Here is a 20,099-nt window from a genome sequence, read left to right on the forward strand (position 1 = left end):
ATGAATCAGTTCTTCCCATCAGGTGGCCAAAGTTCTGGAGTTTCAGCTTCAGCATTAGTCCTTCCAATAAATATTCAGGACTGATTTCCGTTAGGATGGACTGGTTGGATCTCCTTGCAGTCCAAGGGATTCTCAAGAGTCTTCTCCAACACCACAGTTCAAAAGCATCAGTTTTTACATGCTCAGCTTTCTTTATAGCCCAACTCTCACATCCATACATGACTACTGCAAAAACCATAGCTTTGACTAGATGGACATTTGTTGGCAAAGTAATATCTCTGCTTTTTAATATGCTGTCTAGGTTGGTCATAGCTTTTCTTCCAAGGAGCAAGCGTCTTTTGATTTCATGGCTGCAATCACCATCTGCAGTGATTTTGGAGCCCAGAAAAATAAAGTCTGTCACTGTTTCCATTGTTTCCTCATCTATTTGCCATGAAGTGATGGAACCAGATACTATGAACTTAGTTTTCTGAATGTTGAGTTTTAAGCCAACTTTTTCACTCTCTTCTTTCACTTTCATCAAGAGGCTCTTTAGTTATTCTTTGCTTTCAGCCATAAGGGTGGTATCATCTGCATATCTGAGGTTATTGATATTTCTCCCTGCAATCTTGATTCTAGCTTGCGCTTCATTCAGTCCAGCATTTCTCATGATGTACTCTGCATATAAGTCAAATAAGCAGGATGACAATATACAGCCTTGATGTACTCCTTTCCCGATTTGGAACCAGTCTGTTGTTCCATGTTCAGTTCTAACTGTTGCTTGACCTGCATACAGATTTCTCAGGAGACAGGTCAGGTGGTCTGGTATTCCAATCTCTTTCAGAATTTTCCACAGTTTGTTGTGATCCACACAGTCAAAGTCTTTGGCATAGTCAATAAAGCAGAAGTAGATGTTTTTCTGGAACTCTCTTGCTTTTTCAATGATCCAGTGGATGTTTGCAATTTCATCTCTGATTCTTCTGCCTTTTCTAAATCCAGCTTGAACATCTAGAAGTTCATGGTTTACATACTGTTGAAGCCTGGCTTGGAGAATTTTGAGCATTACTTTGCTAGCATGTGAGATGAGTGCAATTGTGCGGTAGTTTGAGCATTCTTCAGAGAAGGCAATGGCACCCCACTCCAGTACTCTTGCCTGGAAAATCCCATGGGCGGAGGAGCCTGGTAGACTGCAGTCCATGGGGTCACAAAGAGTCGGACATGACTGAGCAGCTTCACTTTCACTTTTCACTTTCATGCAATGCATGAAGGAAGGAAATGGCAACCCACTCCAGTGATCTTGCCTGGAGAATCCCAGGGACGGGGGAGTCTGGTGGGCTGCCATCTCAGGGGTCACACAGAGTCGGACACAACTAAAGCGACTTAATAGCAGCAGCAGCAGCAGCAGCAGTTGAGGATTCTTCAGCATTGTCTTTCTTTGGGATTGGAATGAAAACTGACCTTTTCCAGTCCTGTGGCCACTGCTGAGTTTTCCAAATTTGCTGGCATATTGAGTGCAGCACTTTCACAGCATCATCTTTTAGGATTTGAAATAGCTCAACTGGAATTCCATCACCTCCACTAGCTTTGTTTGCACTGATGCTTGCTAAGGCCCACTTGACTTTGCATTCCAGGATGTCTGGCTTTAGATGAGTGATCACACCACTGTGGTTATCTGAGTCATTAGGATACTTTTTTGTATAGTTCTTCTGTGTATTCTTGTGTATGCTTGACTTCAGTCCCTATTATCTTACTTTATCTGTAAGAAAGGAAAATGATTGCTGTTCCAAAAGTTACAGGGTCAACCAACTGGGCTGAGGCTGGATTTGGGATGTTTCTGGAATATGTCTGAGACTGCCTCCACCAGGTACTTACTTATGCTGATGGATCATCACAGAATCTGTTGTTTGAGGGCAGCTAAGAGGAGTGTTGGAGCACAGGAGCTAGCAGAGAAGGAGGAGGAAGAGAAGGAAGGGTCAGTGTGACATGTGCCTTCTTGTCTCCCTCACTGGCCAGAGAACCTGGTTCACTGAGTCTTGATGGTGGAAACAAGAGGGCTAAAAACAGGAGGAACTGCCTCTTTCTGATGAAAGACCTTGGGCAAGGCAGGCAGTTTATGGCCCATATGTCCACTCATAACGAACAGACAACAGTAATGGAAAGGCTCATAGTGGCTAAAATTAATAGGGGTTATTTTTTTCCTATAAAAGTCTAGATTGATGGCTGCTGATGCTGCCTCAGCAACTCAACAAGACCCTCAAGGACACAGACTCTTAACTTTTCACTCCAACTTTTATAGCTTTGGCTTTCTGTTCTTCAGTTTGTTTCTTAATGGTCACAAGATGGCTGTGTAGCTCTTGAGTGGGATGTTAACCATTCAAGGAGAGCAGAAGTGGAAAGGTGGTGCAGTCAATATCTGCTCCTCATACCAAGCATTTCGGTTTTCCCCAAGGCTTTCTAGTGGACTGCAACTATGGCTCATTGGTCAGAATGTGGTCACATGGTCACTCTGAGGTGCAAGGGAGGCTGGGAAACCAAGGTTTTAGCTCTACCAGAATGGCAAACCACTCCAGTATTCTTGCCTGGAGAATCTTATGGACAGAGGAGCCTGGAGGGGGCTACAGTCCATGGGGTTGCAAAGAGTCAGATATGACTGAACAACTGAGCGCAGAACATGGTAAAGGGAGTTAAGGAAGAGGCAGCACTGGCTGTTTCGTTCGTGAGCCCCAGGGCAAAATACAGATGAAGGAATCTCCATTGTTCAAAGCAGGGTAAAAGCGCTATTAAAGGCAGTAAAATATAAAGCTCTCTCCTTTCTTATGAAATCTCTCCCTTAATATGATGTATTTTGTTTGCCATTTAATGTTGTTCTAAGTAAAGAAAAATTAAAATGTTAAAATATTAGTATGAATTTTACCTATAATCTTTAATTCATATGTGGAATTACTGAAACTATACAATTTGTATTTCATAAGTCATATATGCACATGTTGCTATTCAATCCCTCAGTCACGTCCAACTCTTTGTGACCCCATGGACTGCAGCACGCCCAGCTTCCTGTCCTTCACTATCTCCTGGAGTTTGCTCAAACTCATGTCCATTGAGTCAGTGATGCCATCCAATCATCTCATCCTCTGTCGCCCCTTCTCCTCCTGCCCTCTTTTGCATGCATTTCATTCCTACCAGAACCATTAGAAACACTGCACAAAATTAGCTCGATTGTTTTTAATTCACTTCTTGATACATGTATATCTCACCAGCATATCTCGCTTATGAGTAAAACAGATAGAAGAAAAGAAACTAAGTGTTGCCCTATCTTTTTCTTTCCTTCCATGTTGTTGCTTTCAGTGTTCAGTTCAGTTCAGTCATGCAGTCGTGTCTGATTCTTTGCGACCTCATGGTCTGCAGCATGCCAGGCTTCCCTGTCCATCACCAACTCCCAGAACTTACTCAAACTCTTGTCAATAGAGTCAGTGATGCCATCCAACCATCACTTGCAGCGTTACATGGATGCTAATGCATAGAAGGAACACTAGTAATAAAGTGTTCCTTTATTGATGTTTCCTGGTCATTTGTGGAGTTTTGTGTGTGGAAAATCCCATGGACAGAGAAGTCCATAGGGTTGCAGAGTCAGACATGACTGAGCACGCATGCAGGTGTGTGTTGGAAGCAAGTGGTTCAGAGTGTGACCTCTCAGGATGTCAGTGTCACCTAGCCCCCACCCTCACTTAACCCCCCACTTACTCAGTCTTAAACATGATGTGTGTTATGTCTCACCTTATACTCACTTTTACTTTGATTCACTGAACTCCACACATCATAAATCCACTTGAATCCTTGAATCCCATGCTCACAGGGCAACATAAACACTGTGCAAATGGGGTGCCATGGAAGGAGGCACGCACAGTGCATATTTCTTCTGCTTGTGCACATGTTCCACTTTACATCAAACTTAACTTTCAAAACAAGAGTCCCAACATAAAATTCAGAATTTCAAGATGGCAGCCGCCAGAGCATTAAACCAAGCCTGAGGCCTGCCTGAGTGCTGAGCCCTGGGCTAGCTCACATGGTCTTGAAGCCAGTCCTGGCCAGAGAGCTTAGAAATGGATGATGGATTAGCTAATGTGCTTCCCACAAGCCTGGGTCATTGTTTAACCCCAAGTTGGCTGACCTCCCAAGGCAGGTGGAGGCAGTCTTTGACTCCACAACACCCTAAGGGCAGAAGAGAAGCACTTTCAGAGAGCATATTCAGCAAAGTTAATGGTGAGGCACTTTAACTAGCAACTAGAAGCTAAAGAATGCAGAGGACTAGTTTCTGTGAGTTCATACCAGGAGGTTACCAAACAGAATCAAATAGAAGGGGGCAGGGAACTACAAGTCTCTGCATGGGAGGCTTTAATGCTAATACAAACCTAATTTGAACTCAAAGGGATGTGCCATTTCAGTTGAAGGGATCCTGAGGGGAGGACTGTGAAACTCCTGAGTAATTACTTTCTAAACGGCTTTACAATTCTTCATTTTACTTCACTGCAAGCACAACACTGCCAGACTTGAAAAGCAAGAGTGGATTCAGGGATGATCCACAGAAGTCATGGAATGATAACAGCAAACACCTACCCAGCATTTATCACAGGCAGAAGCTCTTCTGAGAGTATAGCAATAAACAATTTAATTTCATATTAATTCTATGACGTGGGCTGCTGCTACTGACTGCGAACATTTCCTAGAAAAGGATACTGAGGCACAAAGAACTTGAGTCATTGCCCAAAGTCACATAGCCGGTAAGTGACTGAAGTGGAAACCCAACCCCGGACCGAGTGTCCTTGCACTGAACCTCGAGTTAACCACTCCACTCCCTCCAAAATCTGGTGTCATTGTCTTTAGACTGGTGTGTCTTATGTTTACCCAGACTGTGTTCTTTCTCCAGTATTTCTCTTCTCTTCCATGTCCTATAACCAAGATGCTTACAAAATTGAATGAAAAAAAAATTTTTTTTCATTCCATTTTTTCCTTTGGCTCTTTCAGAGCTCATTTTTGGGATAAAATAAATTATCACTTCAAAGTGTAAATTTTCTGGCTGTTACAAATGCAACAACCATCTTAACCTCATGCTCAGTTTATTCTAATTCAGATATTTCCCATCAGCATGTTGAAGTATTTTTAATCAGACTGCTCACAGTGAATGATGGGTTATGAGTAATATTCTTCCAATTTCTTCTACATTGTAAATAGCAAACTCTCCTGCATCATCTCATGGTCAGACCAGGTGCATGGTTCACAGTCAGTTAAGAAAGCTGTTCACACAAGTTCACACATTTTATAATAGGACTACCGTTATAAAATTGCACAATTGTTTTACAACCCAACGTCCAGTTAATGTATCATGTTCTTCGTGAAGTGGATCAAAGCTATGGGTTGATGACAGATGGTTTAATTATTCTTTCTTTACAGTGCTTTCTTATTCTCGCCTCCTCAGTTCTTCAGTGGTGGCGACTTTCTTCAGCTTCTAATTTGATAAACACAAACTCTAGACTTATAGAGAATGGAAACTGACCAGGTGAACTCAAAGCAGGAAGATTTCTTACAGTCCATCAACGAGTCATACAAAACCCCAAGACAAGGAAAAATTCAAGTCAGTAGAGAGGGAAAAAATGAAGACAGTGCTGGACCAGAAACAAGATGAAGTTCCTGACTTAAATCATCTATAGCTATGGACTAACCCCATCCCTAGAGAAGAAGAATTAGTAAAACATGTTTAGAGAAGACAAAATTTTGCTTACACTATATTTAGGTGCTTCCCTGGTGGCTCAGATGGTAAAGACTCTGCATGCAATGCAGAAACCTGGGTGGGATCCCTGGATTGGTAAGATCCCCTGGAGAAGGAAAAGGCAACCCACTCCAGTATTCTTGCCTGGAAAATTCCATGGACAGAGAAGCCTGGGGGGCTACAGTGCATGGGGTCGCAAAGAGTCAGACATGATTGAGGGACTAACACTTTCACACTCAAGTGCAGAAAGAAAAATGTATCCACATTCTTTTGTCTCTTCTTCCCTTCCTTTCCTTCTCCTTCCCTCCCTTCCTTTCCTCCTTCCTTTATTCCTATGAATCTGGTCTTCCTTACAAGTCTCCACTCTCCCGGATGCAGAGTCGGGTCCTAGAACCTCAATCCAGTCCTTAGGGTTTCTGTGCTAGGTAACACTATCTCTTTCTCATACGTACACAGTGTTTTAGATTTCTTCCCTTTCCTGCTCCTCTCCATGATGCTGTTAAGTTTTCTGGGAGGTGTGGAGGGAGGTGTTGAGAAAAAAGTTTAGACCCTCAGGTAGGTCCTTAAACAATCCTCCTTCCAGTATTTACAGCATTTATCTCATCTATCTGGGCACTAACATCTTGGTATCTGTAGCTAGAATTTTTGACTGAAGAATGTCGGATCTGTTCTTCTTTATGAAATTGGGGGAGTCTACAGGACCTGGTGGACCACCCTGCTGCCTGGACCCTCACCTTGGCCCTCACTGATGCTGACTCTTGAGATCTGACTGTAAATGTCTTCCTAACCCTTCTCTCAGCTCCAGAGTCACTCTGTCCTTGACACAACAAGCCTGACACTACCCACCTCATCCCTCCTCAGGACATGCACGCATGCATGTGAAGTCACTTTAATCGTGTCCGACTCTGTGTGACCCTATGGACTGACTGTAGCCCCCCAGGCTCCTCTGCCCATGGGGATTCTCCAGGCAAGAATACTGGAGTGGATTGCCATGCCCTCCTCCAGGGGCTCCTCCTCAGGACAAAGGGGAACAAATATCCACTGTGACACATGGCAGTCAAAGAAACTTAGGAAGCCAGATCAGTCTCTCCTTCTCTGCTCAAACACACAGCACAAATACTTTTATTTCAAGTTAGCTTTTTTCCCCAAACTGAGAAAGTCTGGAAGTTGTTCTCCAGAGTTCAAAATGGCAAGGACTGAAGCATCTGTCTTTGACCTCAACCTGCTTAACATATTGGCCTCATTGTGGCCTGAAATAGTGACTCAGAGCTCACATCTCCAAGCCTGCTCCTCTCACTTCTAGTTCTTTCCTTCTTATAATCTCCAAGGAACAGCATTCTCTGTACTATCAGCTGTGCTGTCCACAGTGCTTTGATATTCACACGTAATCAATTGCTTCTGTATTTCACCATCCTCCCTGGGCATGCCTCAGTGTTCAGCCCTGAAATTGTGAAGTGTCAAGAAAGCATAATTTTAAAAGATAAAATTAAAAAGATTTGCAAAGCATCATCCCTTATTCTATTTACCTGGGTTTACATACTGTTAACTAATGAGTCTGTATATAATTTGGTCCTCAAATACTAGTTCCTTTTTGTCAAAGTCTCAAGTTCCAAAGCCAAATATATAAATACCTGAAACAAATGAAATCAACTGATCATTCAGTAACTATAAAATAACTATGAAGTAGCTGCTTAACATTTCATACACTATCAGAATAGTAATGCAATAAAAGACAAAGATGACTTTGAGATACAGAAACAGAAAAGCAGGGGAATGGTGACTCATTAATGAAATAGGGAATATAAGAAGAACTTCCTTGACAGGGACAGGGCAAGAAGTATGCATTTGACTTTAGACATGACAAGTTCAACTTAACACAAATTAAAATCCATTTCTTAGAAGTACTTGAAGATTGTTAAGCTGGAAAGTAACACAATACATTTTACATCTTTTAAAATGATCGCTTCCAGATATCTATACTTTCAAAACAAGAACCCAGAAGATTTTGGTAAAGGAGCTTCAACAGACCACCTTTTGGGACTTCTGGTTCCAACAGACCACCTCTGGAGACTGCTGGTTCTAAATGATGGGTGTAACCTTAAGAGTAGATAAGAAAAGTAGGTAGAGATTGAGGAAAGAAGGAGAATCGTAGCATCTGCTGGATGGACAAGGAGCATCTGATAGTAGCATCTGAGGGAGTTGCTGTTCAGTCACTAATTCGTGTCTGACTCTTTGTGACCCCAAGGACCATAGCTCGCCAGACTTCCCTGACCTTCAAGGCAGAGGAGTTAACAAATGAAAAGTGGAAGAACAGGAAATGCTGTATCATAAAAGCCAAAGAAACAGAGAACTTTCAGGCATAAGAGCAGCCAGTAGGGTCAAATGCTTCTATGAGACAAAGACAGGGCCAATAATATGTACCTCACATTCAGCAATATGGAGGTCTTCGGTGGAGCAAAAGGCAGGCTGCAACAAATTGAAGGTAAAGGAAAACCATGTGGTAAAAAGACACGGGTTCAATCCCTGGGTCGGAAAGATCTCCTGGAGGAGGAAATGGCAACCCACTCCAGTATTCTTGCCTGGGAAATCTCATGTACCTTGAGGACCAAGAAGATCTTGGCAGGCTACAGTCCAGGGAATTGCAAAGAGCTGGACCCAACTGAGCACAAGACCAGACAAATTAGAATAGTACCAACAGAACTGATGATGTGGTAGGAAAAGCCTAAGATTCACCAAGTTCAAATTCCAGCTACTCAGCACTGAGGGTGGGTGATGTGGACAAATGAGGTTATCTCAGTGAACCTCAGCTTCCTCAACTGTAAAATGGGTTATCTTGAGGACTACATGAGATGACACATATACAACCTGGCACATTAGAGAAGTTTCATAAACATTTATTCATCCTGTTCTTTGGAAGCCACTAAATGTTACCAAATTTAAAATGTTATCATTTTCATTTCTCTGGTCCAATGCATCACGATGCATCATTTCCTTGAGATACACATGGAAACACAAATCTCATTTCAAAAAATGTCTGATACATGATAGCTGTTAAGGGCAAAGAAGAGTTAAAAATGCTACAGAAATGTAAGACACACTATATTTTTATAATTATTATTAATACAGTACATTATTATTATACTTTGCCACTCCCATTACTTTGCTTCAATACATTTTTCCTGAACCATGGGGGAAAAAATAACTTCTACAGAGCAATTCAATATTTAAACCAGTCAGCTAAGAAATACCCCTATCCATTTCCACCTCCAGTGAGTCAGTCTCCAAGGAGAGAGGTGACTTTTCAATCTCCTGTGGCTGCTTAGTCACTTCAGTCATGTCTGACTATGTGCAACCCTATGGACTGTAGCCTGCCAGGCTACTCTGTCCATGGATTCTTTAGTCAGGAGTACTGGAGTGGGTTGCTATGCTGTCCTCCAGGGGATCTTCCCAACCCAGGGATCGAACCAGCATCTCTTAGGTCTCAAGAATTGGCAGGTGGATTCTTTACCAATAGCACCACCTGGGAATCCCTTTCAATCTCCAGTTACATCTAATTGATGAGTCAATTATCACAAAGTCTAATCAATTAGCTTTAAGTCTAATTAGCATAAAGCATCATTCTACCATGCCTGCTTCCAAGACCTTCTTTCCACAAATATCCTGGGAGGGTTCAGAGAGGCCATGTAAGACAGGGGGCTCAGCACTCCTCCATTACATCTGAAAGATTTACACTATATCTAGATACAGCCCACTTGTCATTAGCAAGTATTCCCAAGCAGAGTCCTTTGGGCAAAATTTACTCATCAATGTAGTTACGAGTATCATCACACACGTTCGAATTGCTTCATTACTTGGCAATTCTACAAGATCTACATATTGACCATGTAAATTATCTACACAGCAGACTCGGGAACTGATGAAATTAATCCCATTAGAAAGCTCTTGCTCTGTATAAAAAAGAAAATAAAATTTTTAAAAGAGGGGGCAGGAAATGGTGATCAAAGTAGTTAACTCTTACTCTAGATAAGATAATAGAGAAGATGCAAAAGGTAGGCAGTACTGGAAAACCAGCTCCCCAACTCTACGCTCTGTTTCGCCGGCCTTGGTATGTACTAATGTTTGAAATTTGCCTATTTTTAATTAATGAATACTTATGAAGTCCCCTTGTTCTGTGCTGTGCTTAGTTGCTCAGTCATGTCTGACTCTTTGTAACCCCATGAACTGTAGCCCACCAGGCTCCTCTGTCCATGAAGGTTCTCCAGATAAGAATACTGGAGTGGGTTGCCACGCCCTCCTCCAGGGGATCTTCCCAACCCAGGAGTCAAACTGGGGTCTCCTGCATTGCAGGCGGATTCTTTATCAGCTGAGCTACCAGGGAAACCCATGAAGTCCCCTTAAGTGTCAGCAAAATTTTTAAACATCAATAACATATTGTACCTCTTGTGTTTTTTCTCAAGGTGATCATTCAAAATCTCAACCCTGGTCACACATTTGAATGACCCAGCAAAATTTTAAAAATACTGATGAAAGACAACCCCAGTGGTGCAGTGGATAAGAATCCACCTGTCAATGCAGAGGACATGGGTTCAATCCCTGGCCCAGGAAGATTCCACATGTCATGGAACAACTAAGCCTGCGTGCCACAACTCCTGAGCCTGTGCTCTAGAGCCTGTGCTCTTGGCAAGAGAAGCCCGAGCACCGGAATGAAGAGTAGCCCCCTCTCGCCACAACTAGAGAAAGCCCAAGCAAAGCAACAGAGACCTAGCACAGCCAAAAATAAATAAAATTTTAAAAAATACCGATGCAGGTCCCATCCTGGATCAATTATTAGTATCAGGTGGGAGTGCGCTGCCATCAGTGTTTATTCACAGGTCCCCCAAGTCATTCTCTTACGCAACCAGTGTTTTAAAAGCAACTGTGATATCCCCCTTCTCCAGTACTTCCAAAATTGCCTGCTCTTTTCACAAGTTCTGAAGAATGTGAAAATGAGGGGAAAAAATTCTTTCTGATGGGTTGGAGCAAGTAATTCCATCTTAGAATCTATCTTGCTGACAGGTGTGCTTCTTCGATAAAGACACCATGTCCTTCTGAAAGACACTGGAAAGGCCTTAGGGAACGGACCTGGATTCTTCAAAATGACTGACTTCACTTATAAAAAGATGTCGGTTTGTAAATGCATTTTACGATCTGTCCATGTGGAAATACCATACAGTTCATCCTCAGAGGGCAACAGCTATGTCTGTAACTGTTTCTAGTCAGTGCAATTCTTTTACTAATTTTGAGTTTCTGCCTCTGTAAAAATTATCCACAGACCTTTTTCCTCCAAATTACAGTCCCCCATGATCCCTCCCAGAGTCTCTGAAAATGCGAACCACTGGAGTTGTCTGTTGGGTTTTTGTTTTCAACACATCTCAGCCATTTAGCAGTCATGGGCTTCTCGCTTGAATATACAATTGATAAATATACTCTTGGCCAAAACGGTAGGCCCCAAGTTACGAAATGACTCTCCTTTGATTGGACTTTGGCATCCAGGAAGCCCAATTCTAAAGAAATCCTGGGCAAAAGCAAACAATAATTGTTCCCCAGTCCTTTGCAAATTAGTGTCTTCCAGGAACTGTCTGGGCATTCCACTCCGGGAGCTGTCTCGCTAGTGCAAATGCCTGCCTGCCAGAGGTTCGCCTTTGCAATATGCATTCTAGAAATAAGTCTCCTGAGAGCAGGGCCCACTCCCAGGTGAGTCACTTTTCTCTCTGTCTCTGGAATTTCCCTGCGGGCTTTGCCATTTCAGAGTCTGCTTCTATAGCAGCGAAGTAGGTAAAAATTTTCACTCACATTAAGGTATGGAACCAGAGAATCTAAACTTTGAAAAAGAAAGAGAAAAAGCTCAGGTATGTCTTTCAGAGTTTTTCCAGGAAACCTGCTGCCATTTCCAGGGATTTCTTTTAAACAAGGTATTTAAATGTTAAGGCTGAGATATTCTTCAAATACTGGACTTAAGAAACAAAGCTGGTTTTTACTAGGATATAATAAACCTGGGTTTATCAGTTTCTAGGAGGCTTCCCTGGTGGCTCAGCGGTAAAGAATCCGCCTGCAAAGCAGGAAATTCGGGTTTGATCCCTTGGTTGGGAAAATCCCCTTGAGGAGGGCATGGCAACCCACTCCAGTATCCTTGCCTGGAGAATTCCATGGACAGAGGAGCCTGGTGGTCTAGTCCACTGGGTCGCAAATGACTACCACATATGCACACATCAGTATCTAGGGTCTGAGAAGTTTAAGCAAATAAATCTCTCCCTCACTCTGCCTCCATGTCTGCTGCTGCTGCTGCTAAGTCGCTTCAGTTGTGTCCGACTCTGTGCGGCCCCATAGACGGCAGCCCACCAGGCTCCCCCATCCCTGGGATTCTCCAGGCAAGAATACTGGAGTGGGTTGCCGTTTCCTTCTCCAATGCATGAAAGTGAAAAGTGAAAGGGAAGTCGCTCAGTCGTGTCCGACTCTTAGCGACCCCATGGCCTACAGCCTACCAGGCTCCTCCATCCATGGGATTTTCCAGGCAAGAGTACTGGAGTGGGGTGCCATTGCCTTCTCCAGCCTCCATGTCTAACACTCTCAATAATTGGCTACATCCTGCCTTTGCCTCCACACCAGGCAGAGGTTGGCCAATTTCCTTCTCTTCCTTAACATCCCAAGAGGTATCCAGAGGCACACATTTTGTCCTTAGGTTTAGGGGACTGTTTTCTTCCATTCAGGAAGAATCACCATGGTGCAGACCTATAAGCCAGGCTTCCAGCAAAGACTTTCTCTTCTTTTGCTCTGATCCTAATTGGGAACAGGAAGCCCATTCCAAGCCAATCCAGAAAATAAACCAACCGAACAAGATGTGCTTATTGACCATCTATGTTGTAATTCAGAATGGTTAGAGAACACACAGTCCTGTGTCATCTGATACAGCATGATCCCACCTGGTGACAGTATTAAAATATCCCACCCTTTGACAATACAGCCTGGGGAAATCAACTACATTGTCCCTCTGCCCGATGTGACTGTGACCTGTTTTCAATTTCCCTTCAGTCATATGGCTCAGTGGTGGTGCTCAGTCGCTCAGTCATGTCCAACTTTTTGCCACCCCATGAACTGTAGCCCACCAGACTCCTCTCTCCATAGGAGTCTCCAGGCAAGGATACTGGAGTGGGTTGCCAGTTCCTTCTCCAGGGGATCTTCCTGGCCCTGGAGGGAATGAACTCAGGTCCCCTGCATTGGCAAGTGGATTCTTTACCACTGAGCCACCTGGGAAGCCCATTTGACTCTCAGGTTCACCAATCTGGGTGCTGGTGCCCATCTCAAGCACATCACTGCCTGTCTCCCAGCTGCCGTGGAAGCTACAGTTCTGTTTGGGCCCCATCAGACATGCAGAGTTTGCTCACACGGCTGCATCTTCCAGGAGGGGACACACAGATATGCTACACAGACCAGCCCGGGCTTGAGTGAAGTGCTTCACCAGGCTTTCCTTTATCCCATCACTACCTCTTCCCATATTATCTAAGAAACATTATTTGCATTTACTAGACATCAGGTACAAAGGGGTTTGAGGAAGTCAGTTACTGAAAGTTGTTTTAGCCCTCTTGTACTTACCCTGACCCTTTCTTAAGTTAAAAAATAATTTAAACAACCCACATTCTTAGATCATGACTCCTGCTGATCAAGAATGAGAGGCCGTTGGGAAGGCTTCCATGGCTTTGAAGTTTGGATCCCGTAGGTTCTGGTCATGCCCTGCAGTTTCAGAGAGGACCAGAAAGGTCCCTTGGCTGCCCCCCAGCTCTAAGCAGCTGCACTGGTGGGGGTTGGGCTGCATGGGTTGCCATGCCCTCAGGAGGTTGCCCTGTTCCGAACACTATGCTCAGCCCTTTGATACAGGGTTGAAGCCAAACAGAGTGTTCAGACCAGTCATGGGGTGAGACACATAGTTCAGCCAAATAAATGTGTTTGCAAACAATTTTAAAATACAAATTTGATAAGAACAGAGCAGTCCTCTGGAGCCAGACTTTTCAAACTCAAGTTGAGGCGCCATTACTTACTTACTAACAATATAACTCTGGGCAACCTTTCTGAACTGTTACTCAACCTCTCCGTACCTTGGTTCCTTCATCTGTAAGATGGGGTGTGTGTGTGTGCTTAGTTGTCCAGTCATGTCTGACTCTTTGCAACCCCATGGACTGTAGCCTGCCAGGATCCTCTGTCCATGGGGATTTCCCAGGCAAGACTATTGGAGTGGCTTGCCATGCCCTCCTCCAGGGGATCTTCCTGACCCAGGGACTGAACTCGCATCTCTTTTGTGTCTTGCATTGGCAGGCAGGTTCTTTACCACTAGCACCACCTGAGAAGCCCCAGTGAAAATAATGGTTCTTATCTAATAAGGTTCGATATAGACATTAAATCTCTAAACCTGTAACTGACTTACAATATCTGTGCCCAGCATGCTGTAAGAACTCAATAAATGTGAAGTGTTCCTTCAAGTAATAACTTTGGTATTCCTTTCACTTTGATATGCTTTCTGGTTTAGCAGAGGAAGGGAGGGACTTACCGCCAGTCTTCAGGGGAGAGACACTGCAGACACTTTATCTGAAGCAATAGCTATTGCAACTGGTGAACCATTGGGGATTTTCAATGATCATTTGTTTGCAAACACAATTGTGCCTATGAGACTAGCTCATGGCACATCATCTCTTGTGAATCCCAAGGTAGACTAGAAATATTAAAAAAAAGCAAAACAACAAAAAACACTGTACAAGTAGAATAACAGCTCATAATGTAGGTTCCAGAGCCAGGCAGCTTGAGTTTGAGGTTTACAGTTTACTAGCTATGTGACCCTCGGCAAATTCCTTCACTTCTCTAAACCTGTTCCTAGCACCTGCACAAGGGAAATGACAACGTGACCTGCTGTGAGAAAGCCGAGATAACAAATCCAATGTGCCTAGCAAAGTGACCAGCAAGCAGAGAGTGTGCTATGGGTATAGCTATTGTTAGTTTCTTCCTTTCCATTTGTAAATAACAAAATATTTACATGATTCAAAGATCAAAAAAATAACAAAGACTGAGAAGTGTTGACTTTTCATGAGATTTGTGTTACATATTAAGTACTTAGAACACACCCTGCCTCACCTCACACCTTCTCAACAGGGAACCACCTTTTCAGTTTCCTGAGTGTCCTGCCAGTATGTCTTTATGTGGATTAAAGCATAGAGCCGACTATAATCTTACTCTCTCCCTTTCTGTCATAAAAGGCATCATATCATATACACTATCTTGTACTTTGCTTTTCTTCTTTTACATTTTGCAATATATCCTGGAGACTTTTCTACATCAGTCGAAAGGAACTTCCTCCTCTCACAAATGATTAATTTTCCATTGTATGTATATACCGTTCAGAGAACTTGTCTTTTATTGACCAACACTTGGGTTGTTTCCAACATTGTATTATTAATATAAGCCATGTTGCAATGAATATCCTTATTCATAGAGCATTTTGAAAATGGATAATTGTACCTGAGGATTAATTCCCAGAAGTGATATTAATATATCACTGGGTCAAAAGGTTTTGCTTCAAGATTTGCTGAAATTGCCACACAGTCCCATGGATGGGTATTATTTTGCACTTTTGTCAGCCGAGTATAAAAGTGCTTGTTTCTCTGAAGCTTTGCTGTAGGCCAAGTTTTGTATTTGCAGAACTCATAGGTAAAAAATAGTATCTTGAATAGAATTAATTTGCCTTTCTCTTCATCAGGCTATACATCTTTTCATATGTTTAAAGGCTATACGTATGGATTGTTTTGTTTTTCATTAACTGTATTCTTTGCCCATTTTTCAATTGAGTCCCTTTGAGATTTCTATGATGACTTTATATATTAGTCGTCCTTTATTTCTGGTATGAATAATAAACATCTTTCTCAGTTTTGTCATTCATCTTTTGGCAGTATATGTGGCATGTTTCTAGTTGTCATATTTACTTTATTCCTCATTTTTCTAACAGTTAAGAAATTCTAGACTGGGAGTTAGAAATCTAGAGAGTAGTTGGATATGGCAGTTCTGGAGATGAATTGCCTGGGTTTGAATCCCAGCTCTGCCACCAAGAAGCTTCTATGTAACCTGCAAATAATGACTCATTGTTACTGTGGCTTAGTTTATTATCTTTCAAGTATGATGATACTATTAAATGAGATAATGCATATAAAACTTAGAAGAGATTCTGACATAAACTAAGCACTCACAAAAGTTAGCAATTATCATTCAATTCATTTTAATTAAACAGCAATCTGGAAAAATACCCAAACACTCATTAATAGAAAATTTAGGCCTGACTATTAAATTGAAAATATCCAGGGAATTCCCCTGTAGTCCAGTGGGTAGGACTCTGTGCTTTCACTGCAGGGGCTGTGGGGTTAATCCCTGGTTGGGAACCTAAGATCCCATAGACCATGCAGCACAGCCAAAAAAAAAAAAAAATATTTATATATATATACATATATATATATATATAATATCCAAAATCTCCTTGTTTGGCTGTATTCATCTGTGTTTTTAATATCCACATTTAATACAAGTTAATAAATATTTATTTATGAACTATTCTCGGCCAAGTATGGTCTTTTATTTATTCACTCATTTAATACAGGAGTTATTTTTTGACTTTGCAACATGGGCCGGGTGTTGCTTCGGGAGATATAGTGTAATACAGAGCCTGTTACTGAGGTCTCTGCCCTCAGTGAGCTTACAGTCTAGTGAGGAATATCAACAAGTAAATGGCAAGAGCAATTCAGCCAAATTCTCTGAGGCCCACAATGCTAAAGGCGACACGTTCCCTGAGCCTAACCAGTCACTTGGGTACTGGCTTCATCTGCTCCAGCCTCACCAAAAACTGCTCCTTTACTTCTGCCCCCTCTTTGACATCAACAGTATCTCACTTTGTACCAAATCGTTCCCATCAGCTTTCAGACATGTTGTAACATTTCCTTTAAATGTTGTCTCAGTCCTCAGCCTTACTCCAGACGCACCACTCACTTCCAGCCTCACGGTGAGAAATGTCACCTAACCTATATTCTGACAATTCTCAGGTTTATATCTAGGATACGGATCTATTTCCTGAGCCCAATCTCCAATTACTTAGTCAACATCTCTTCTTGAAAATATCACAAGCATCCCAAACCCAACATGTCCAGAAAAGACTTACTGACTTCTCCACCCATCCCCGCCCAGTCTGCAGCACTAGTCACGGAGTCATGATGTCTGTGTTGTGTGAGCTCAGTCCCTCAATCATGCCCTACTCTTTGCAACCTCACGGACTATATAGCCCACCAGGCTCCTCTGTCCATGGAATTTTCCAGGCAAGAATATTGAAGTGGGCTGCCATTTCCTACTCTAAGGGACCTTCCCAACCCAGGGATCGAACTTTCATCTCTTGTGTCTCCTGCATTGGCAAGTAGAGTCTTTACCTCTCTGCCACCAGGGAAGCCCTACTTACCGAGTTACTAAGTCAAAACCTGGGAACCATATTTGATTCCTCTATTAGTGTTATTGCTACATGCAATGTAACTGCATGTCTGGTTGGTATTACCTTTAAAATATGCCTCAAATCTGCCCAATTCTCACTGTCTCTACTGTGACTACATTAGCCCAAATCACTCTCCTTTCTGCCCTGCATCCACTCTCATCCACTCTGCAGTAGTCAATTACCTATCCAACAACCAGGGAAATCTTTTGAAAACGCAAATCTGAGTGTTGCTACTGTTCTCATATTCCTCTAAGGATTCCCATCAAGCTTAGGATCAAATGCAACCTCCTCGTCATGGGCAACAAGCCATGAGCTGCTCCTGCCTGTTTCTCCAGATGCATCTCACTCTCCTTTGTGGTCACTCTGCTCCATTTGCTGTACCTCCAACATGCCATCTCAGGCCCTTTGCACTTACTCCTTTAGCATAGAACACTCTTATTCCAGGCCCTCACATACCTTCTCTCTGAATTCATTCACGTATCGAAACAAATAGCAGCCCCTGTTCTCATCATTTTTTTTCCTTTACTGTGTAACAAATCATTACAAAACAGGAGCTTAAAACAATACCAATTATTTCTTTGACTCGAATTCGGCATTGACGTGGCTCAGTTGAGTGGTTGTCGTGGATCTCTCATATGGGTGCAGACAAATGTGGTTGGGGCTGGGGTCATCATGACAATTTCACTCATGTTTGTCACTTGAGCTGGGAAGACACAAGCAGCTGGGGGACTGGAGCAATTGATTCTCCTTAGGAATCTCTTGTGTATGTGTGTGTGTATGGGTGTGTGTGTGTACTTTCCACATGGTGGGCTTAGGATAGCTGGCTTCATACATATTGGTAAAAGGCTCCCAAGGCCAGTGTCTTTAGATAAACCAGCAGACCTTGCATGGGCTTCTCTAACCTAGCCTTAAAAGTCATACAGGCTCACTTCCCCTGTGTTCTACTCATCAAAGGCATTGACAAAGACACCACCAGCTTCAAAAGGGGTCACATAGATCCCATCTTGATGGTCTTAACATGAAAAAATTTGTGAACGCATTTGTAAAGCACGACCATGGACAGAGGAGCCTGGCAGGCTACAGTCCATGGGGTCACAAAGAGTCAGACATGACTGAGTGACTGAGCACACACACACCCCTTCTCTGAGAGGGTTCAGTCACCACCCTCTGCAAAAAACCCCACCTCCACCCCAGCCTATGGCACTTTTTGTCCTCTTACCCTGGTTTATTTTCCTTCACAGCTCGCATCTCTTAACTGATACTGCATATTGCATTTTTAGGATACTCTTTTATTGTATCTCACCCACTAGAACATAGGCTCCATGATGGTCAAGATATTATCTTGTGGCCCCAGTTACCAGGACAATTCCTGACCCAGAGCAGATCCTCCATAAATATTACTGAATGTTGGCTCATTGGGAGTACATGAGAGAAGCTCTTAACTAAGACTTGGGGAACCAGGAGATGATCTGAAATTTTCGAGTAGTGACCACAGCCATTATATTTTTTCTTCATCCTGATGAACTGCAGGAACTAAACAAGCTGGAGGATCCATGGGTTAAAAATGCAATCCTGTTAGTTTATATTTCTTCACTCAAAGGAGCCACATTGTCTTATTTATTGACAAAAGGATTCCTTGCTACAGCAGGCGTTTTCTTGCCTGGGCCCACCACAAAGTGTCCTGGGTGTGAACTACTCTCCTGAGGTTTTCGTTTTCTGAAGCTGGAAACCTCTCTTCATGGCAGAGAGATGAGACCAGGTGTACATCAGTGGCTCTTCATTTACTGCATTTCTGGTCCAGATTTAGACCCCCTGCCAAGTTGATGTACATCTCTTTGATCTAGGAAATGACTTTCAAGCTGAGACTGAAACACTTGGAAGTAGGCTTTACTTGATAAACACATTTCATCTAAGAATCCAGAAAATGCATTATAAATACTTCTCCACTCAGCCTAATAGCTCAGCAGGGTGAACGGCAGGTGGTAGATTTTGTACAGACACAGTCTCTGTGCTACAAAAGATTGTCTGTCTAGTGAATTAAAGGGTCTGGGGAGGGGGTACTGGGCACAAAAGGAGCTATCCAAGATTATTCACCTTCTTTCTTAATATTTATGGAGTGCTTTCATTTCAATAACACATTCCTCTTGCATAATCTGTTATTTCCTCCTAATAATTCCCTCAAGCCTACCTTTATTTTGCCTCTAAATATCCAGGTATCTGGTGCAGTGAAGGCAAAACATTTAGGTGTTCACACACTTTTCAGTAATTTTCAGTTTTGTTTAATTTGACAACATTTATATATTGGGTTGGCCAAAAAGTTCATTTGGGTGTGAACTTCATGGCTAACCTGAATATAAGCTTTAAAAATACATCCAGGCAAGAACTAGATTGCCTAATTGCTGACCTTTACCTGGAGCTGCTATATTTAAAAAATAAATATATCCTTATTAACTTAATGTGTCTCTAAATGTCTAACGATCATCAGACTATTACATCCATAAACTGTGGAATAAGCTATGAATCTTTAGATTATTTCAAAGAGGATTTGAGGTGGGGAGAAAAGATAGCATAAGAGAGGAAGCAAAAGTGTAGCTTTGGCTCAGTGGCAAAGAATACACTTGCCAATGCAGGAGACCAGGGTTCGATCCCTGGGTGGGAAAAATCCTCTGGAGAAGGAAATGGCAACCCACTCCAGTATTCTTGCCTGGAGAATTTCACAGACAGAGGAGCCTGGGGAGCTATAGTCCATGGGGTCACAAGAGAGCTGGACATGACTTAGCAATTAAATAGCAGCAAGAAAGAGTGGCGAGACAG

The 20,099-nt window shown here is 42.6% G+C and overlaps 1 protein-coding gene across 1 annotated transcript in view; it reads left to right on the plus strand.

Moving 5' to 3' along the window:
• Positions 1 to 11,381: 11,381 nt before the first annotated feature.
• C9 (complement C9) overlaps positions 11,382 to 20,099 on the plus strand; it is a gene marked incomplete in the record, with an annotated part of 57,908 nt that continues 49,190 nt past the window's right edge. The window contains 1 exon segment of the mRNA XM_045163656.1: positions 11,382 to 11,476. Within this exon segment, the coding sequence (XP_045019591.1) occupies positions 11,400 to 11,476 (77 nt within the window).

Source organism: Bubalus bubalis, chromosome 19 (assembly GCF_019923935.1).
Source record: "Bubalus bubalis isolate 160015118507 breed Murrah chromosome 19, NDDB_SH_1, whole genome shotgun sequence".
Lineage (NCBI taxonomy): Eukaryota > Metazoa > Chordata > Mammalia > Artiodactyla > Bovidae > Bubalus > Bubalus bubalis.